The 23779-nt window shown below is 47.6% G+C and overlaps 1 protein-coding gene across 1 annotated transcript; it reads left to right on the top strand.

Moving 5' to 3' along the window:
• Window positions 1-1702: 1702 nt before the first annotated feature.
• On the top strand, window positions 1703-20285 carry ssrp1a (structure specific recognition protein 1a). Its single transcript, XM_080840110.1, has 18 exons — window positions 1703-1742; window positions 2127-2186; window positions 2616-2801; window positions 4240-4345; window positions 6784-6977; window positions 7217-7317; window positions 8010-8133; window positions 8767-8870; window positions 9057-9185; window positions 9350-9571; window positions 11120-11192; window positions 13294-13420; window positions 13565-13610; window positions 15578-15734; window positions 16255-16422; window positions 17526-17635; window positions 17773-17953; window positions 19893-20285. The coding sequence occupies exons 2-18, from the start codon at window positions 2133-2135 to the stop codon at window positions 19959-19961; spliced, it is 2151 nt and encodes a 716-aa protein (XP_080696236.1). The 5' UTR covers window positions 1703-1742; window positions 2127-2132; the 3' UTR covers window positions 19962-20285.
• Window positions 20286-23779: the final 3494 nt, after the last annotated feature.

Genomic DNA, 23779 nt, shown 5'->3' with positions numbered 1-23779 from the left:
AAACCGGATATACGGATATTACAAAAGATCAGCTGAAATAGTAGAATAATTACTTTTACACACAGAACAAACACTACCTTCATTTAGAATAATGATGAGAGGCTGACACATGTATTTCCATTTAATTCATTATATCAATTTAGATGAATATAAGGCGTACGATAGATCAACATAATAGGCTATGTATTATTATTATTATTATTATTAATAATAATAATATTATCATAATTTCAATAAAAAGCCTATACGCTATAACAATAATGGATATGTTGTATTGAAGCCAAACTTTAAATCGAAAGACATTTGTTTCAGGCTTAAACACACAGAACACCCACTTACCTTCTCTTCGGCACATTTTAAGTTTCGATCCACGAGTAGGCTATCTTGCGTTTACATAAGCGACGATAAAGATGAAAATGTCCTGCTTGCTGGTTGATAACTTTTCCAAACTTTTCCAAAGTGCTGGCGATGAAATTTCTAACGAGACGCCCCGACGTTGAAGAACTATACCAGACAACAGCTTACAACCAGGTGGATGTCAGTTTGGATATCTGAGTTCAGTCATCAATTGATCATATTTGGCACATTACAGGCCCCCGGTGAGTCGTTATCCTGCGTGGATTGAAGCGCTGTCCTCAGCTCGTTGGCGTTGATGGTCCACAGTGGTGGAGTTGACTGGCGTGTGGTCTGAGTGACTGACTGAGTGACTGACTGACGGTACAGCCTTCAGCCTATACTGTGAGAGTGCTGTCCCCCCACCCCTTCTCTCTCTCTCTCTCTCTCTCTCTCTCTCTCTCTCTCTCTCATTCTCTCTCTCTCTGTTGGTGATTCAGTTGTTGACGCATTGTCTAAAAAGTGAAGGAACTGAACTTGATTGAGCAGAGCCAATACACTTTTAAACCATGAACCGCAGGGATGATTAAACGCTATCTCACACACGCACACAGAGAAAACACTATTGATATTATGTGTACCGTTATGAGTCCATATTTTTTTAGAGCTTAATCCACCTCTAGTCCCCTAATATGATTGTCAATTATGGCCATGCCATAGCCTACTTGACCTCTGCCCAGCCAATTAGGGAGCCAAGCATACAGCCTATTTTGTGAAGGCTTATAGTTCAGATGTGCGGCGAAAGGTGTGGTCTAGAAGTACTGCCTTAAAGGTGCATGTGGTAGAACCCCAGACAGGACTTTAGGAGGACTTCATGTCTATGGTTAGAACTTTGTCGCCATCTGGTAGACTATTAATCAGAATGTTTTGTTGACAGCAATTCCGGATCTATAGCCCCCTCTAGCGGGAGCTAGTAATGCGCGCACTGCGTTTTAGCCACACAGATAAAATACAAATAATGTCTAATAGTCCAGTAAATGTAAAAAAAAAAAAAAAAGATTCACAATTTTTTACTGAAATGATAATAACATTTTTATATTTATTTAAATAATTATTACTAGACAAACAAACTGACTTGTAATAGGCATGTCATCAACTGGTAACAGTTTACACAATCTCAACCTTCAATTCAGACACCGTTTTAAATGCTTTAGGTATTGTCTAGTCTCGTAAAAACAAGATACAGGTCATGGACCAAAAACAGCCCCTGTCCTAATGCAAATAGCACGAACCGCTTGGGACTCGGAAGCGAAAAATACCAAATAGTAGAGCTTCCGGGGTTAGATAGCATAGAGACCGGACGCATCACGCGGGAAACGCAGGTCTTTCTCACGTCTGCTGCTTGTAAGGTATTCGTGTATTTTACCCTGAATGTGTATAAACCAAGGTCGATAAGGCTTGCATTTTAGCTGCTTGTCGCTTTCACTTGTGCTGTTATTACCGAGTGATCGCGTGCACATCATATCATGAGGTTTAAATCCACCTTATTCTTTCCATTGGTCGATGATGGAGAACAGGTCGACCCGTCTTGTAACTTAAGTTAGCTGGGTAGCTAGCTAGTGGACAACTCGAACAAAGCTTTGTTTCCATCATAACAGTTTAGCTTATGATCCGAATAAACAAGTGATGGCTAAAGAGTAGATTATCGTGTTGCTTGAGTGAGCGTGTGTCGGTGCTCTCGCAAGTGTTTGCGTGTGTGCCTCGGTCTTCATTTATTGTCATTACATCCTTAGGCTGAAATGGGAGACACGTTGGAGTTTACCGACATCTACCAGGAGGCGAAGGGGTCCTGGGTCTGTACTCCCCACCTTCTATCACAAACTCCCATTATGATCTCTCTCTCTCTCTCTCTCTCTCTCTCTCTCTCTCTCTCTCTCTCTCTCTCTCACATACACGCACATGAACTATTTGACCTCAATCATCTCCACATATAGACACACCACTGTAGCTGAAGTTTGGCGTCAAAATTAATGTACATCTGTATGAAAGCCGTTGTTTAGCCGATGCTTTATGTAACATTTTGCCATACCTTAAAATCCTCCCTGATTTACCACATCTAGACCATAAGCGAAACCAAGTAAATATCGTAATGTGCCGGGTTCTGTTTGGCTTCATGGCACATTGTAAAAAAAGAAGCATTTCTAACTATCTCTGTCCTAATGTGTGCGGACAGCAAGTGTAATATTATATTTTTCTCTGTACGTGTATCATTTCTTTTTCAGAATGAGGGTCGGCTGCGTTTCAGTAAACAGTCCATTGTCTATAAGAGTACTAAAACGGGGAAGGTTGACACGATCTCCGCCCCTGACCTGTCCCTTGCTCAGTGGCGTCGTGTGTGTCTGGGTCATGGCATCAAACTGACCACCAGTACTGGACACGTCTACAAATATGATGGGTTCAAAGACTCTGTAAGTGTTTTGAATTTAAAGATGTCACATTCTGCATTTTATTTGTTTGTGTTTCAACTAGACATCGTGTTTATGTGTGTGATTTAGTACAAGTGTGTTAGATGGAGAGAGTATATGTTACAGAGAAGGAATGCCTGCCTCCGGGGGTTAATCAGTGGCTCATGTAAAAGTGTGTGTGTGTGTGCGGGCGGGCACATATGTGCATGCTTGCCTATGATGTCATACTGGCACTGTTTATTATTAGCAAACACAGTCATCGCAGCTCAATCTGTGGTATGCACCACGTAACAAGCAGCGCTAATGATATCAACTTGCTTTATGTAGGTTATGTGTGTTTGCTATATAAAGGTAACGTGTGCAAAGGCTAACTTTAGCCGTCAGTGTCATCATATCCCGGTGAGGTTTCGACCGGAGGTTAGGAGGTTAATCGTTTGTGTGTGTGTGAGAAGGGTCACGGACAGACAGATGCTGTTTCATTGAGAGATTCAGCTACGCTCATCATTCTAAGCTTGTAGACGTGAGCACATGCAGGTCTAATCATACGTAATTACTTAATTTTACACACAAACACACACACACACACACACACACACTTAAAAGCAGCTCAGTTATCCTCTTCCCTTGTGTCCTAATCAGGCATAACAAGACACAAACACCATCATGAGAAATCAAATTTACATGGCCAAACTCGCTGTTTCATCCAGAACAATAATTAGTATTAGAAAGTAAAGTTCTGTCAGAGAGAAATTCCAAACATAAACTGGTCTTTTGTAATTACTCGGTCTGTTCCTTCCCCAATCTCTTACTAAAACCATCCTTGTATCGTTTACTATCTCCCTCTCTCTCACACACACACACACACACACACACACACACACACACACAGCTCATGCTTAACAGTTCAAAATAAGCTCATGCTCTCTCACACACAGACACACACACACACACACACACACACACACACAGTTCAAAATAAGCTCATGCTCTCTTTCTCTCACACACACACCTGGCGTTGACATGTGGAAGCCATTGTGTCCAGCAGTAATGGGCAGCCCTGGATAAATAAACAGACTGATTGAGCGCGCTCAGAGCGAGCGATGGGCTGGATTACACACACACACACACCTCCTCCATCCCAGAGGGCCGAGAGGCGCGGCAATTGAGCCATCACAGGCCTCTGATTCATTAGCTCATCAGGGAGTGTGTGTCTGTGTGCGTGATTGAGAACGTGTGTGTGTGTGTGTGTGCGCGTGATTGGGAGCTAGGATGTTGTTCAGACGACTGTAAAATTGGGGGAAGTGAGGGATTAAGTTTGTTTACATCCTCAACCCCTCCCCCCCACTTGCTCTCATGATTTCCTCCTCTCTCACTCTTTCACTCTCTCTCTCTCTTTCACTCTTTCACTCTCTTTCTCTTTCTCTCTCTCTCACTCTTGCAGGACTTGGATTCAGTCTCAGCGTTCTTCAAGGCCAACTACAAAGTGGAGGTGGTTGAGCGGGATATGTGTGTGAAGGGATGGAACTGGGGGACAGCTAAATTCACAGGTAGAGAGAGAGAGAGAGTGTGTGTGTGTGTGTGTGTGTGTGTGTGTGTGTGTGTGTGTTAGGGCTGAACGATTTGGGAAAATAAGCTAATTGCGATTTTTTCCCCAAAATATTGTGATTGTGATTCGATATGCGATTTTTAAAAATGTTATCCTCTTTTTTTTTCTCCAACAAAACGTACTGAATGATTTAAATATGACACAATATTAGATACATTTAGTGTGAAATATTCTTTTCCACATTTTACATTTGTATTTAACTGCTCATTACAGAAACAAATGGGTGGCTTTGCCACTGTGCATTTAAGTTATTTAAACAGGGTCAATGCATGCAAAGGCATGCACTTTTTAAATTGGCCTTATGCAGTAATTGTACTTCAGGGTTAGGGTTAGGATAAGCAGTTTTACCTTAAAATAGTAGCTTTGAAAATTGGGGCGCTACAATGACTTTTAATATGGAGAATCGCCTCTGTGCCATTGCCATACCAGGGTCCGTAGGCAAATGACTGCGTTATGTAGGTGTGCCTGAAGCCGCCTGGTTTTTACTGTCTGCCGAACTAGTAAGTAGCTTATTTGCCGTCTTGTGTTGCACTTGCTTGATGATTGACTGTGTTAGGACAGTTGTTGACTAACTAGTTGGTCATAGTGTCAAAGTAAGCACATTTCAAGAGATTTCGCTGGTTTGAGCCACTAGCATCTCGTTAGTGATTAGCAAGTGATCCGTTATGCTGCTTTAATCACTGTGTGCAAAATTTTCCAAAAAAAAAAAAACTTTTATGCACATAGATCCTAAAATGTGTTTTTATTACAGATTGCTTTATTTATTTATTTGTGTGTGTGTGTGTGTGTGTGTGTGGCGCCTTCTCTCCTATCACCCCCATAAACAGACACACAAATCCTCATCACACAAAACAAATCTGTCGATATAATTTTAGAATAGTATGGCGTCTGTATCCCTCCCTTCATCCCACACAATGGCTCACATTGCGTGCCCAATCCCGTGTCTATGCCAAGCATTGCACATAAGCCTCTGGAGAAATCTGCCTTAGATCACCCACAGCTCTCCTCACCATTAGTGACACTGGGCCCAGGCTTGTGTGTGTGTGTGTGTGTGTGTGTGTGTGTGTGTGTGTGTGTGTGTGTGTGTGTGTGTGTGTGTGTGTGCGCTGTGGCATTCTTGGCCCGTTGCAGGGCATTGATGAGGTTTCAGTGTTTGTCTCTGGTCCATTGCCCCTCCTCGCTGTTGCCTCTGGACACTTCAGCTCCAGATCCCACAGAGTAATGTGGGCTGTGTGTGTGTCTGTGGGCATTCTGTTGGGTGTACAGTCAACTGTTGAGCAACCTCCACAGCCCCTCTGCATGCATGAGAGAAAGCGCTTCATTGTTTGCTAATGAGAATTGGCCGATGAAGCATTCTGCTCGCATGAACGTGACATTACTAAAGCGCGATGGAAATACTCGCCGGCTCGCTGGACTCTTAATTGAAACAAGATCATTTGGAGTTGGTTCAAGGCGGGAGCTCGGTGCCAAGTCCATGTGTATGGCCCGGGTCTGAGTAGCACTCTCGGTCTGCTTCAGTAGTTCTGAGTCCTGATCAGCTCGCTATACCACAATTAAGTCCACAATGGTCCGTGTTTTATGAATATGTGACAAAATGTTTATGTTTGTTTATTAAGGATCCCCATTAGTCTACACCATAGTGGAAATTATTCTTCCTGGGGTCCAGGCAAAAAATATTACAATGCAAATCATAAAATGCAGCACAGCCCAACAGGTCAATGTTGGGGAACACAAACACAGACTTAGTAACAGAATGTGGCTATAAAGGCTGTAGGTTTCAGTACCCTCTCTGGTGTGTGTGTGTAGGCAGGAGGGTCTCTTGTGGTGTGTGTGTGTGTCTGTGTGTGTGTGTGTGTAGGCTACATGTTGTTTCATTGTAATCTGTAGGGACTTATAGGTATGGGAAATGAACAGTACTCTAAAGTAAGTCACAGCTGGCTATAATCTGTGACGACCTGCACCCTATGCATGCCGCTCTGTTATCTTCCATCTTTCAGTCGCCTCAAATGTCACATGACATAATGGACTGAGACGGGTGTGTGCTCAGTACTGTCTAAAATGTAGACCACATCATTGGCTACCAGTGAGCTTCACCTGCCACCCCCCCTCTGGTGTGTGTGTTTATTTGTTTGTGTGTGTGTGTCTGGCAGATTGGAGTGTTTGTTGACTCTCTCGTCCACCCCTGTGTTGACAGGCCCCCTGCTGTTGTTTGACGTGACAGAGAGCCCGCCTTCGAGATCCCGCTGTCTAACGTGTGTGTGTGTGTGTGTGTTGACAGGCCCCCTGTTGTCCTTCGACGTGACCGAGAGCCCCGCCTTCGAGATCCCGCTGTCTAACGTGTGTGTGTGTGTGTGTGTGTGTGTGTGTGTGTGTTGACAGGCCCCCTGTTGTCCTTCGACGTGACCGAGAGCCCCGCCTTCGAGATCCCGCTGTCTAACGTGTCCCAGTGTGCCACGGGCAAGAACGAGGTCACGCTGGAGTTCCACCAGAACGATGACGCAGAGGTGGCTCTCATGGAGGTCCGCTTCTACGTGCCGCCCGGCAACGGAGAGGAGGGGACCGACCCTGTAGAGGTGTGTGTGGGTGTCTGTCTGTCTCTGTGTGTGTGTGTGTGAGTGAGTGTGTGTGTGTGTGTGAGTCCTCTGATACTTCATTCTGTGTGCGGATTTGTGTTAACAACTAGCAACTTTAGTGTTTTGGCAGGATTGCTTGTTTGTTATTCAATATTGGTTTGTGTTTCTTTCTGTCTCCGCCCCCTCGCTCTGTTCCCGCCCCTCTCTGTCCCCTATCTCTGACTCCGCCCCTCCTGCAGGCGTTTGCTCAGAATGTTCTGTCGAAGGCTGATGTCATCCAGGCCACTGGAGATGCCGTGTGTATCTTTAAAGAGCTGCAGTGTCTCACTCCCAGGGGCAGGTGGGGCACACACGCTCACACACACACGCGCACGCTCACACACACGCGCACGCTCACACACACGCGCACGCTCACACACACGCGCACGCTCACAAACACGCGCACGCTCACACACACGTGCACTCTCACACACACACACACACACATGCTCGCATGCTCGCACACACACACATATGCACGCACACACATGCTCGTACACGCTCACACATGATCACACACGCTCGCACACACACACACATGCTCGCACACACACACACATGCTCGCACACACACACACATGCTCGCACACACACACACACACACGCTCGCACACACACACACACATGCTCGCACACACACACACACATGCTCGCACACACACACACACATGCTCGCACACACACACACACATGCTCGCACACACACACACACACATGCTCGCACACACACACACACATGCTCGCACACACAAATGCTCACATGCGCACACACAAATGCATGCACGCACACGCACACACCAACACACATGCACACACATGCACACACACGCACACACACGCGCACACACACACTCCGTTGGCACTCCCTCTCAATCTGTCTCAACTCTACTGTCTTCTACACATTCATCCCCCACACACAGTGTTTTGTTTCTCTGTCACACACACACACACACACACACACACACTAACACACTTACTCTCTCCTCCCGACAGGTATGATATCCGCATCTATCCTTCGTTCCTGCACCTGCACGGAAAGACGTTTGATTATAAGATCCCTTACACCACCGTGCTTCGCCTCTTCCTGCTGCCACACAAGGAGCAGATGTTCTTCGTGGTAAGTGTGTCTGTGTCTGTGTGTGTGTGTGTGTGTGTGTGGGTACCCGTGACGGGGTTGCTAGTAGACAGATTAGCCTTTTAATCTTTGCTGTTTACAAATAAATCAGAGGGCGACTGTGTCGAATTTAGACATTTTTGTCTAAATCTCTCTAAATGATGTTAGACACTGAAGGTCTTTTGTCTTCCAAGTGTGGGTTCATTTCCTAGAACACATAGTAGTAGTCTTTGATGTCTCCAAATCTGTGTGTCCTCCCCTTCGCTCTCTCTCTCTCTCTCTCTCTCTCTCTCTCCCCCCCCTCCGCTCCCCCCTTCTCTCTCGCTCTCCTCCGCTCTCTCTCTCTCCCCTGCGCTCCCCCCTTCTCTCTCGCTCTCCTCCGCTCTCTCTCTCGCTCTCCTCCGCTCCCTCTCTCTCTCTCTCTCCTCCGCTCCCCCCTTCTCTCTCTCCCCCGCTCTCTCGCTCTCCTCCGCTCCCCCCTTCTCTCTCGCTCTCCTCCGCTCCCTCTCCCTCTCTCTCTCTCACGCTCTCCTCTGCTCCCCCCTTCTCTCTCGCTCTCCTTCGCTCCTCTCTCTCTCTCTCTCTCTCTCTCCCTCCTCTGCTCCCCCCTTCTCTCTCTCTCTCTCTCCCTGACAGATCAGTCTGGATCCCCCCATCAAGCAGGGCCAGACCCGCTATCACTTCCTCATCCTCCTGTTCTCCAAAGAAGAAGACATCAGCCTGACGCTGAACATGAGCGAGTGAGTGTCCGTCCCCCTGCCCACCACCGCCCCTCAGCAGACACATAGCCAGGCTGTGACCGTGTTGTTAACCCACCCACCCAACCGTCTCTCTCTCTCTCTCTCTGTCTGTCTGTCTGTCTCTGTCTGTCTGTCTGTCTGTCTGTCTGTCTGTCTCTGTCTGTCTGTCTGTCTGTGTCTCTCCAGGGAGGAGGTGGAGAAGCGGTTCGAGACGAAGCTGACTAAGCACATGTCGGGGTCGCTGTATGAGGTCGTCAGTAGAGTCATGAAGGCTCTGGTCAACAGGAAGATCACAGTGCCTGGAAACTTCCAAGGGTGAGCAGCCACACACACACAAACACACACACACTTTTTTTCACTCTGGACACGAGTATCTGTCTTTCCACCCTCTTTTTCCCTCTCTGTTTGGTCTTTTGTCTGTGCCTTTCAATCTCTGTGTTTGTCTGTGCCTCTCAATCTCTGTGTCCTCCCCTCCACAGCCACAGTGGGTCCCAGTGCATCACGTGCTCCTACAAGGCCAGCTCCGGTCTGCTCTACCCTCTGGAGCGCGGCTTCATCTACGTGCACAAGCCTCCCGTGCACCTGCGCTTCGAGGAGATCTCCTGCGTCAACTTCGCCCGCGGCACCACCACCACGCGCTCCTTCGACTTCGAGATCGAGACCAAGCAGGGCACCCAGTACACCTTCAGCAGCATCGAGAGGCAAGTGTGTGTGTGTGTGTGTGTGTGTGTGTGTGTGGCACCCAGTACACCTTCAGCAGCATCGAGAGGCAAGTGTGTGTGTGTGTGTGTGTGTGTGTGTGTGTGGCACCCAGTACACCTTCAGCAGCATCGAGAGGCAAGTGTGTGTGTGTGGCACCAAGTACACCTTCAGCAGCATCGGGAGGCAAGTGTGTGTGTGTGTGTGTGTGTGTGGCACCCAGTACACCTTCAGCAGCATTGAGAGGCAAGTGTGTGTGTTTGTGTGTGTGTGTGTGGCACCCAGTACACCTTCAGCAGCATCGAGAGGCAAGTGTGTGTGTGTGTGTGTGTGTGTGTGTGTGTGGCACCCAGTACACCTTCAGCAGCATCGAGAGGCAAGTGTGTGTGTGTGTGTGTGTGTGTGGCACCCAGTACACCTTCAGCAGCATCGAGAGGCAAGTGTGTGTGTGTGGCACCAAGTACACCTTCAGCAGCATCGAGAGGGAAGTGTGTATGTGTGGCACCAAGTACACCTTCAGCAGCATCGAGAGGCAAGTGTGTGTGTGTGTGTGTGTGTGTGGCACCCAGTACACCTTCAGCAGCATCGAGAGTGAAGTGTGTGTGTGTGTGGCACCAAGTACAGCTTCAACAGCATCGAGAGGCGTGCGTGTGTGTGTGTGTGTGTGTGTGTGTGTGTGTGGCACCCAGTACACCTTCAGCAGCATCGAGAGGCAAGTCCGCCGCCGTGCCACTCAGCCATCATAAGACCAGAGCTGAGTAGAAAAACGTGTGTGTGTGTGTGTGTACTAGGGATACAACTGTAAACGGTTTTATGTGGAACTGTTCGGTATGTCCCCTACAGTTCAATATGCACACGTGAACCGCGGAATTGCGATATGCCATCATATTCCTTTTATGTCCATGAAACTCAATCCGTGGAGCCGCTCCGTGAATCAGCAGCTCCAGAGCCAATTGGTTAGTCCTTGGCCTGGACTAAACCTCTCCACCAGGAGCCAGTGTTTCTGTATGGGCAGTATTTCTGGTGGAATCCTGTTTACAGACAGACAAACTGCACCGAAAACATAATCTCCTTGGCAGTGAAGACAGTGGGAGTATTTATAGCTAAAGTTTTGCAGGCCTATTCGGTGGTTTCGCTGTCCTGTTGTGCATGTACACACCTCCTGTAGTGTATTGTATTGTATAGTTGTGTGTAGTGTAGTGTAGTCCTGTTGTGTATGTATACACCTCGTGTAGTGTAGAGTAGAGTCCTGTTGTGTATGTATACACCTCGTGTAGTGTATTGTGTAGTGTAGAGTCCTGTTGTGTATGTACACACCTTGTGTAGTGTAGTGTGAGTTTGTAGTGTAGAGCATATTTTTAATGTTTCAGTAGAGAGGAATGAGCATTGTTGTCTGTGTGTCCTTGTAAGATACAGGCATGTGTACAGACACTGAAGGGCCTGTCTGTGTTCTGAGTAACCGTTGTTTTCTCTGTTTCTCTGTCTCTGTTTGCATGGACTGACACACACACACACACACACACACACACACACACACATTTCACTACCAGAGAGGAGTACGGCAAGCTGTTTGACTTCGTCAACGCCAAGAAGCTCAACATCAAGAACCGTGGCTTTAAAGAGGTAATGAATCATCCCGACACCCTCAGGATGAGGAGCTGTTCACTAGTTCATCTTGTCACATCTGTTACCCAGACCACTGTTGCCATGACGTCGCTGTCGCCCTTACTGACGCCTTATTCTTTTGTCCCTCCCCCTGGGTTTGTGTCCGAAGAACAAGGTTGGTATGAACGTACCTCAGTTTGGGATTTGGTTGTGGTGCTTCTCTGTGTTTGTGTGTGTGTGTGTGTGTGTGTGTGTGGAGGGCTTTTGTAAAGAGGCTCCTGGTGTATTCTGCCCATCTTCTCTTCTGCGGCCTAAAGCCTGATTCATGCTTCCATCAGAACCGGCATCAGATGTGTTCTGGGTGTGTGTGTGTGTGTGTGTGTGTGTGTGTGTGGAGGGCCCCTCCACTCCAGATTAGTGTGAGAGGATTGACAAAACTGACCCACACCACCACAGTGCTGAGACTCAGCGTGAGGTGGCTGGGAGTTTGACAGTGCTGCTCTAAAGCGCAGAGAACGTCAGTCTGTAAAAGATTCAGATTTCCACCTTCCCACAAGTTGGCCGCCTCATCAGATATAACCAGACAGCACCATGTTGACCAGATTGCATCCTCAGATTAGATTCCTCACTTCAGCTTTGGAATGGGTGCCGCTCTGAACATCAGCTAATAATTACAGATATGCAGCCGGTTAAAGTGTGCTCTAACAAACTAATTACAGCCAAGTATAGCAATGGTTATTTTTAGTTTGTTACCATGCCTATTGCCTACACATTTAACGTTTCGGTAAGCAATAAATACTGCTCTTCCATAGTTTTAAAGTAGGCCTGTTTTTAATGCTCTCTCCACCAAACCCGCCTCCCAGCTAGACCGCTTGGCTTCACACCTTTCTAGCATGTTCTGATGGAGCAGGAATCAGGCTTTTCTCTTCCTACACAGTGATTTGAGTCTGCTTGGGGTTTGATGTTGGAAAGTAAAGATGCTTCTAGACTTACCATGATAATATCCAGACTAAAGACCTTTAGAAGCATTTTATTATTCAATGAGAAGAATTTCTTTGCACTACTCCTTTTCAGCTGTATTTCTTCTGTTTTTCCAGTCAGCCCACACACACGTACACACACGTACCCACACGTACACACATACACACGCACATTTAAGCTGGTCTTTGCATTGGTGCGGAGCTGTGTGGCTCCTGTAGCTGGTCTGAGACGTGCCCTCTGGCTTTTATGAAAACATACAATTGGTTTTGTGAGTCTCAAATGTCCCATGCCAATATGTCTCACACACACACACACACACGTGTGTGTGTGTGTCTTATGGACGCTTGAGTGCCAAGTGATTGGGTTTCAGCCATAGCTAAATCAACTGCTATGCTTCGTGTGCACACACACACACACACTTTTAACCATTACCATTTGCGGTTTAGTGTTTATAGTGGGGAATGAATACATATGAATCAAACCATAGCAAGGTTCATTTTATTGCAGTCCTTAACACTCTCCAAGTCAACCAAAACCAATAGAGAAAAGTGTGTGTGCGTGTGTGTGTGTGTGTGTGTGTGTGTGTGTGTGTGTGTGATTGTTTTTGTCGGTTTGTCTGTGTCATTTATTTGGATGCATTTTACATTAAGGTAGGTAAACATTCAGGAGTGTCAGTTTCCTGGGGTGATTTTTGATGGTCACAATTTCTGGTGGTAGATTGGGATTTTGTTTGTAAGAGTAATGTATGGTGTATGCTAGTTGTTGATGCTAGTGAGACATGTCTTGATGTTAGACCATTTGTGCTTGGTGGTAGAGGTTAGGTGTCTGTAGAGTCCAATGGACAGGTATTGGTTCAACCCAAGTGTCTGTAGTTCTGTGGGTGTTGTTGTCTTTAGTTGACACACACTCCACACACACACACAAACACACAGGCAGCCGAGTTCTGTGGGAGTTGTAGTCTTTAGTTGACACACACTCCACACACACACACACAAACACACAGGCAGCAGAGTTCTGTGGGTGCTGTGGTTTTTAGTTGACAAACACACACACACACACACACACACACACACAGGCAGCAGAGTTCTGTGGTCTTTAGACTAATGAGTGCATCTGTGCTTAATCCTCTTGTCTGAAGGGCATGAAAGGAAAGGAGAACATGAGCGACTCGGACGAGGACCAGCACGACGCCTACCTGGAGAGGATGAAGGAGGAGGGCAAGATCCGGGAGGAGGGCGGCAGCGACGAATCAGAGGGTGACAGCGGTAAGAGGCAGAGGAATCCACCAATCATAGTCTTGAGACCTTGTGGAAATGTAAGCAGAGAAAAGAGTCTCTGGTGTCATGACCCCCCCCACACACACAAACACACACCCTTGTGATTCTGACATCTGCCTTCCTGTTCCGTAGATGAGTCCTTCAACCCTGGTGAGGAACTTGACGACGTGGCTGAAGAGTAAGTGTGTGTGGCTGTTCCAAGCTCTCTGTGTGAAGCAGAATGATATCAAGATGCTGACAACATGCAATATCTCTGTGACCACACACACATAGCCATATACTCACACACATACAAAGCCATATACTCACACACACATAGCCATATACTCACACTCACACACACATAGCCATATACTCACACACACACACACACACACACACACACACACATAGCCATATACTCACACACACATAGCCATATACTCACACACATAGCCATATACACACACACACACATAGCCATATACTCACACACACACATAGCCATATACTCACAAACTCACAGACATAGCCATATACTCACACACACACATAGCCATATACTCACACATAGCCATATACTCACCCATTTACACACATAGCCATATTCTAACACACACACAGCCATATACTCACACACACAGCCATATACTCACACACACACATAGCCATATACTCACACACACACATAGCCATATACTCACACACACACACATAGCCATATACTCACACACACACACATAGCCATATACTCACACACACACACATAGCCATATACTCACACACACACACATAGCCATATACTCACACACATAGCCATATGCTCACACACACACACACACATAGCCATATACTCACACACACACACACACACACACATAGCCATATACTCACACACACACACACATAGCCATATACTCACACACACACACATAGCCATATACTCACACACACACATAGCCATATACTCATACACACACATAGCCATATACTCACACACACATAGCCATATACTCACACACACACACACACACACACACATAGCCATATACTCACACACACACACACACACTTAGCCATATACTCACACACACACACACACACACAGCCATATACTCACACACACACACATAGCCATATACTCACACACACACACAGCCATATACTCACACACACACACACATAGCCATATACTCACACACACACACACAAAGCCATATACTCACACACACACACACAGCCATATACTCACACACACACACACAGCCATATACTCATACACACACACAGCCATATACTCATACACGCACATAGCCATGTACTCACACACACATAGCCATATACTCACACACACATAGCCATATACTCACACACACACACACACATAGCCATATACTCACACACACACACACACACATAGCCATATACTCACACACACACACACATAGCCATATACTCACACACACACACACATAGCCATATACTCACACACACACATAGCCATATACTCACACACACACATAGCCAAATACTCACACACACACATAGCCATATACTCACCACACATAGCCATATACTCACACACACACACATAGCCAAATACTCACACACACACATAGCCATATACTCACCTCACATAGCCATATACTCACACACACACATAGCCATATACTCACACACACACACACACATAGCCATATACTCACACACACTCACGCACACAAAGCCATATACACACACACACACACACACACATATATACTCACACTCAACATAGGCACAGGGCTAGGACTAGTTAGCTTCTGGCATCTTCTGTCAGTTATGGTCGATAAAGCTAAAGAGAAGATCTCCTTCCTCCTTCTTCCTTTGCTAACTTTGACCCCATCTCTCCCCCTGACCTTTAACCCCATCTCTTCCACTCCCTGTGACCTTTGACCCCATCTCTCACACTGACCTTTAACCCCATCTCTTCCACTCCCTGTGACCTTTGTCCCCATCTCTCAAACTGACCTTTAACCCCATCTCTTCCACTCCCTGTGACCTTTGACCCCATCTCTCACCCTGACCTTTGACCCCATCTCTCACCCTGACCTTTGACCCCATCTCTCACCCTAACCTTTGACCCCATCTCTCCCCCTGACCTTTGACCCCATCTCTCCCCTGCAGGTATGACTCCAACGCCTCCGGCAGCGACAGCGAGGATGAGAGCGGAGGAGGCAGCGACGACGAGGCCACGCCCAAGAAGGCCAAACCCAAGAAGGAGGCGGCCAAGAAGAGCAAGGCCCCGCCCAGAGAGAAGAAGGAGAGGAAGCCCCGCAGAGAGGTGAGAGAGAGATGAGAGACGGAGGAGGAGAGGAGCGAGGGATGAGAGACTGAGACGAAAAGGAGGAGAGGAAAGCGAGGGATGATAGAAAAGGAGGAGAGGAAAGCGAGGGATGATGGACTGAGACGAAAAGGAGGAGAGGAAAGCAAGAGAGTGAGAGAGAAAAGAGGAGGAGAGGAAAGCGAGCCCAAACTCTGGCTTCAATTTGCTGTCCCTCCCTCCCTCCTCGTCCTCTAAATGGATCCTGGTCTCGTGTGTGTGTGTGTGTGTGTGTGTGTGTGTGTGTGTGTGTGTGTGTGTGTGTGTGTGTGAGTGTGTGAGAGAGAGAGTGTGTGTGACTGCATTGTTCTCTCAGCTCCCTCACACGCGGCACAGCAGGAGCCATGGGGCCTGTCACTAACCATTAGCACCGCGCCACACAGAGCAACAGCATGGGACCATGTGCCACAACACACTGCAGTAAACATCATGTCACTGTCCATAACCATCCCCCCCCCCTCTCTCCTTCCATCATCTGCAGAAGAAAGTCAAGGACGCTGGCGCCCCCAAGAGGCCAATGAGTGCATACATGCTGTGGCTGAACGCCAGCCGTGAGCGGATCAAGTCGGAGTTCCCTGGCATCTCCGTCACGGAAATCTCCAAGAAGGCGGGCGAGATGTGGAAGCAGCTGGGCAAGGACAAGAAGGAGGTGAGTTGTGTTAGGGTAAGGGCTGCTATGATGACAGCCAGAAAGAGGTGGGTTGGGTTAGGACTAGGGTTGCCTTGACGACGGACAAGAAAGAGGTGAGTTGGGTTAGGGTTGCTATGAAGACGGTGGGCAAGGACAAGGAGGTGAGTTGGGTGAGGGTTAGGGTTGCTATGACGACGGTGGGCAAGGACAAGGAGGTGAGTTGGGTGAGGGTTAGGGTTGCTATGAAGACGAAGGGCAAGGACAAGGAGGTGAGTTAGGTTAGGGTTAGGGTTGCTATGACGACGGTGGTTAAGGACAAGAAGGAGGTGAGTTGGGTTAGGGTTGCTATGACGACAGCCAGAAAGAGGTGGGTTGGGTTAGGACTAGGGTTGCCTTGACGACGGACAAGAAAGAGGTGAGTAGGGTTAGGGTTGCTATGACGACGGTGGGCAAGGACAAGGAGGTGAGTTGGGTTAGGGTTAGGGTTGCTATGACGACGGTGGGCAAGGACAAGAAGGAGGTGAGTTGGGTTAGGGTTGCTATGACAACGGTGGGCAAGGACAAGAAGGAGGTGAGTTGGGTTAGGGTTGCTATGACGACGGTGGGCAAGGACAAGATGGAGTTGAGTTGGGTGAGGGTTAGGGTTGCTATGACGACGACAAGAGAGAGGTGGGTTGGGTTGGGTTAGGACTAGGGTTGCCTTGACGACAGCCAGAAAGAGGTGGGTTGGGTTAGGACTAGGGTTGCCTTGACGACGGACAAGAAAGAGGTGAGTTGGGTTAGGACTAGGGTTGCCTTGACAACAGCCAGAAAGATGTGGGTTGGGTTAAGACTAGGGTTGCTATGACCACGACAAGAAAGAGGTGAGTTGGGTTAGCCCTTACGCTGGTTGCTTAGACGACAGCCAGAAGGGACACGCTGCTTTCTGTAGCATTCTGCACATTGTTAGCCTGTCCCATATGCTCATTTAAACTCAATACGCCTCAATACGGTCTATATTTCAGTCTGTCTTATCTTCTTATTTCCTCTCCTCTGTTAACCTTTTCTGTCAACCCTCTCCCCCTCTCTCTCTCTCTCTCTCTGTCTCTCTCCCCCCCCCCCCCCCCCTCTCTCTCTCTCAGGAATGGGATAAGAAGGCAGAGGAGGCCAAGCGGAACTATGAGAAAGTCATGAAGGAATATAAGGAGAGTGGCGGTGGTGCTAGCAGCGCTGCAGCTTCATCTTCAAAACAGTGAGATTTCTATACTGTTGTGTGTTTCCTAGGCAACGTGCCACACGTTCACCCTCTCACTGTGTCACGTGACGTGACGTTCATCCTCTCCCTCCGTCACGTTATGTGACGTTCTTGTCTGTGGCCTCCTCACACAGAGAGCCCAAGAAGAAGGCGGCGGCCAAAGCGAGCGACAAGAAGAAGCCGGTGGAGAAGGAGCGGGGGGGCGGAGGCAACGACTCGTTCAAGAGCCGCGAGTTCATCTCCAGCGAGGACAGCGACTCCGACAACGACTCAGACGGCGGCAAGAAGAAGAAGAAGAAGAACCGCAAACGGAGGGTAAGGTTCCTGTAACATGCTGTCCAGACCACATCACCAGACCACATGGCTCAGGCGCACATTAGCATTGATCAGGGAGAGTGAAGAGCAGAGGTGAAAGGTCTGAGAAAATTGTTCTCTCTCTTTCTCTCTCCCCCATCTATCCTCTCCCTCTCCTTTCTCCCTCCCCCTCCTCAGTCCATCTCTCTTTTTGTCCTGAGAACATTGTTGTTCAGTAGCGCTACTTATCACTTGATTATATTGATATTGGTCTTCCAGCATTAGCTAGGGCTGGAAAGTGGAAGTAAGAGGTGTTTGAAGGCAATAAAAGCTGTATTGATGAGGTTTTTAGGATGGCTCTGGAAGTTCAGATTATTTATCACCGTGTATAAGAGACGCGTGACGCAGATGTGGAGTATACCAACCTCTTTTTTTTTTTTCCTTAATTCAGTTTCAGAAAAGTAGGCCAGTCACGGATCAAGACATTCTGTCCTGCTGGCTGGGGTTAGGGTTAGGGTTCAGTCCTGCTGGCTGGGCTTAGGGTTAGGGTTCAGTCCTGCTGGCTGGGCTTTAGTCAGTAAAGGAATACAGGTTGTGTAGTTGGTCATCACTAGCACCAATAGTGATGGGGTACATATGTTTATTTTTATGAAAGTAAAAAAAAAACGTATAGATTATGAAGTAAATGATTAGATTAGAGCAGAGGACCTAGGTCTTTGTGGGAACCCAGTCAAAGTCCTACATAACAAGGATCTGTTCCTGAGGAGCGTTATCGAGTCTCTGTCTAAAATTAGTGAGCTACCTGACCAACACCCCTCTCTTGCTAACACCAGTAGCAGCACAGATAGGGTTCAAATACACATACGCGTTTTTTAAAAATGGGACGCGAGCAAATGCATTGATTCCTATGGTACGGCGCGCTTTGCGTGTGCGGCCCTTCTCCACCACGCGTTGCGTCTTTGAAGCGTTTTTTTAGGTGCGCTTAAAAGTTGAACTATTCTCAACTTTCCAGCGCAAGGCAGGGAAGCGCACCGCTCGTCAATGTCACACTCGGCCCAGGCAGCCAATCAGATCAAGCAACAGGCGGGCTTAACTACTTTATCACTTATTTCCTGTTTTGATGCTGGAAGATGTGGAATGATTAAGCAATATAGCACGAGTGGGAGTGGGATTATCCCTTACCTACCCCACTCCCACGAGTATTGCTTTTATTAAACAATTCTACAGTCAACAAATTAACATTTAAACACGAAAAATAGTTCAATTTTTAACCTCAGAATTTTGAATGAACGGTTTTCATCAATGAGCTTTCATCGCGGAGTGATTATTATTAGCTGTGAAAAGTTTGTTTTGGCCTCTGCACTTTGCCAAGGCGTTACTGAAGCGTCTGCGCCTGTAAAAAGACGCTTATGTGTATTTGAACCCATAGAGGGTAGGTGCCGTTTCCGTGGTTACCGACCCAGAAACGACTCGGTCCGTGCAGCTGTGGGTTGGTGTCTCCACTGGGCTCCGGTTTGTACCAAGCCCTCTATTTCAGACTGGACAGACATGGTTGAACCTTTAAGAATTGTGGAAACGCCAAGTTGTTACTTTAAAGGAAGAAGAAGGATATCTCTGGCGGAGTAAACGATGCCCAATCTGGTCCTCTCAGTCCTGCATCTCTCCGAGTCTAGGTGCCAACACCCCTGCACCATAGCCTTGTGTGCCCTAGATCACAAGCTGAGTCACTGGAGTTTGTGAAATAAGTAATGTCAAATGTATTTATACTGTAAACAATTATACAATATATCAAATTAACCTAAATATATTTTCCTTGGCCATTACCAATAATCATTGACAACAATTAGTCTAGAAATGGATAGGTTAACTCAACGTTAATGTTTGAACTCTTTTAAACTCTTTTAAACTCTTTAACACTTTCCACCTGTCATTCACATGCCTTTTTCCTCCCCGTTCCCAGCATTCTGATGAGGAAGAGGAAGAGATCGCCAGCACCCCACCGAGTTCTGCGGAATCTGGCTCTGACTGATGCCGGCACGCACACACACACACACAAACACACGTGTATCTGTATGTGCTGGCGCACTGAGTTAGACGGACCAACTCTGGCATTAGTTCCGCCCCATCTGTGTACATTTCCCTGCCGCACATTAGTCGTCGTTTAGCCGTACCACATTCCATGCTTCCCAGACCTGCCCAAGCACATTCCAGCACTCTCTGATTCATAGAGACAAGCTACCGAGGTGTATGCTACGTGTCAAAGGTGTGCAACATGTCCCATAGCTCTCTCAGGTATTTTCTTTTCCAAGATGGGGGAATGGTGCAGCAGAGCAGCAAAGCACTCTGGGATATGAGTTTTCTTACATATTGGTACTTTTTTTTTTTTGTCACTATCTGAAAACCTGAAGCTTAAAACGAGGGCTTGTGAAAATGACGCAGTTTTACTATTCTTCTGTATTGCTTGAATGAATAAATGTTTTTTAATAAAATTGCTGCGTGAGGTTCAATATCGGCTTAATCGTGTGTGTGTGTGTGTTTGGGGTGTGAGCGGTGTGAGCCTGCGAGCCTGCTGCCTCTTGTAGTGTTTAGAAACTCCCTGAATCGGCAAATGGAGGGAGGGGGAGCCAGAGGGGATTGTTGTGGTTTCGGAGTGGCTGGGAGCGGAGGGCTGAGGGCTGGGAAGGGGGTGGTTTTATAGAGCCAAAGCCACATATGGAGGAAGAAGAGTGGAGAATGTTCTAGAGACCAGAGCAACCCCCCCCCCCCCCCCCCCCCCCCCCCCAACACACACACACAAATGGATGATGTCTGCCCGGTCCCTCAGGACAGCAGACATGTGCCGCAGAATATGTAATGGAGGCACTACACACGCACACACACACACACACACTACAGCACTACACACACACTGAAGGTACCCCTTCTACACACACGCTAAAAGGACCGCACTACACACACACTGTAGGTACCCTTTCTACACACACACACTTCAGCACTACACACACACACTGAAGGGACCACACTACACACACACTAAAGGGACCACACTACACACGCTAAAGGGACCGCACTACACACACACTGTAGGTACCCTTTCTACACACACACACTTCAGCACTACACACACACACTGAAGGGACCACACTACACACACACTAAAGGGACCACACTACACACACTAAAGGGACCACACTACACACACTGAAGGGACCACACTACACACACACTAAAGGGACCACACTACACACACACTGAAGGGACCACACTACACACACACTAAAGGGACCACACTACACACATACTGAAGGTACCCCCTCTACACTCACACACACACTGAAGGGACGCACTACAGCACTTCACACACTAAAGGTACCCTACTACACACACTGAAGGGACCACACTACAACACTGCACACACACTGAAGGGACCACACACACTACAGCACTACACACACACACACTACAGCACTACAGCACACACTGAAGGGACCACAGTACACACATACTGAAGGTACCCCTTCTACACACACACACACACTGAAGGAACACACACTACAACACTTCACACACTGAAGGGACCCTACTACACACACACTGAAGGGACCACACTACACACACACACTACACACACACTGAAGGGACCACACTACACACACACACTACACACACACTGAAGGGACCACACTACACACACACACTACACACACACTGAAGGGACCACACTACACACACACTGAAAGGTACCCCTTCTACACACACACACACTGAAGGGACCACACTACACACACACTGAAAGGTACCCCTTCTACACACACACACACACTGAAGGGACCACTCTACACACACACTGAAGGGACCACACTACACACACACTGAAGGGACCACACACACTACAGCACTACACACACACACACTACAGCACTACACACACACACACTACAGCACTACATCACACACTGAAGGGACCACACTACACACACACACACACTACACACACACACTAAAGGTACCCTACTACACACACTGAAGGGACCACACTACAACACTGCACACACACTGAAGGGACCACACTACACACACACTAAAGGGACCACACTACACACATACTAAAGGGACCACACTACACACATACTGAAGGTACCCCCTCTACACTCACACACACACTGAAGGGACGCACTACAGCACTTCACACACTAAAGGTACCCTACTACACACACTGAAGGGACCACACTACAACACTGCACACACACTGAAGGGACCACACACACTACAACACTGCACACACACTGAAGGGACCACACACACTACAGCACTACACACACACACACTACAGCACTACAGCACACACTGAAGGGACCACAGTACACACATACTGAAGGTACCCCTTCTACACACACACACACACTGAAGGAACACACACTACAACACTTCACACACTGAAGGGACCCTACTACACACACACTGAAGGGACCACACTACACACACACACTACACACACACTGAAGGGACCACACTACACACACACACTACACACACACTGAAGGGACCACACTACACACACACTGAAGGGACCACACTACACACACACTGAAAGGTACCCCTTCTACACACACACACACACTGAAGGGACCACTCTACACACACACTGAAGGGACCACTCTACACACACACTAAAGGGACCACACTACACACACACTGAAGGGACCACACACACTACAGCACTACACACACACACACTACAGCACTACATCACACACTGAAGGGACCACACTACACACACACACACACTACACACACACACTAAAGGTACCCTACTACACACACTGAAGGGACCACACTACAACACTGCACACACACTGAAGGGACCACACACACTACAGCACTACACACACACACACTACAGCACTACAGCACACACTGAAGGGACCACAGTACACACATACTGAAGGTACCCCTTCTACACACACACACACACTGAAGGAACACACACTACAACACTTCACACACTGAAGGGACCCTACTACACACACACTGAAGGGACCACACTACACACACACACTACACACACACTGAAGGGACCACACTACACACACACACTACACACACACTGAAGGGACCCTACTACACACACACTGAAGGGACCTCACTACACACACACTGAAGGTACCTCACTACAGAACTACAGCACTGCAGAACTACACACACACCGGGGACAACCGCAACATGCCATGCCCATCCAGTCACATGAAGCACAGTCCTGTCTCAAACACACTTGGTGATGTGAGCTGTTTGTCTTCCGTCCTGTAATCCAAAGATGTTTTAGAGTAAGGCGCCAGCCTTTATGTTTTACTCAACTTGTCACACGCGCCAGTATAACAATGAGGGTCGTTAGGTTAATGGAGTCAGTACAGTAGTGTGGTTTTTAATACACTGAAGAGAAATAGTTTATTAAATCAAGTAGTCCAGTAATGTCCCTCCCTGATTGGCTTCCCGTCCCATCCCGTGTTTAGACAGGAAGTGCTCTGTGCAGGGGCGTGGCCAGGGGGGGCCATGGCCACCATTGGTCAGATAATGGCCACCCTGCCGGCCCACCCCCCCAACCTCACAGCACGGCAAAATAAAAAGTAAAAACTCCTGAACAGAAACGGTATAAAGCTGAAATAAATGCATTAGTATTTTTTTTTATCAAGTCGTGTTATATTGTCATTTGTCACCTACGCTACAAGCCCCGTGTTCGCAGCCTAGTTTTTGACAATCAAATAAAAGTCTGGCCACAGCTGGCCCCCCCAGAAATAATGTTCTGGCTACGCCCCTGGCTCTCTGCCCCCGACACCCAGCCCTGACATA

The sequence above is a fragment of the Sprattus sprattus genome, assembly GCF_963457725.1.
Source record: "Sprattus sprattus genome assembly, chromosome: 6".
Lineage (NCBI taxonomy): Eukaryota > Metazoa > Chordata > Actinopteri > Clupeiformes > Clupeidae > Sprattus > Sprattus sprattus.
Note: the sequence above shows the minus strand (reverse complement) of the source record. Positions and strands in the feature narration are given on the sequence as shown.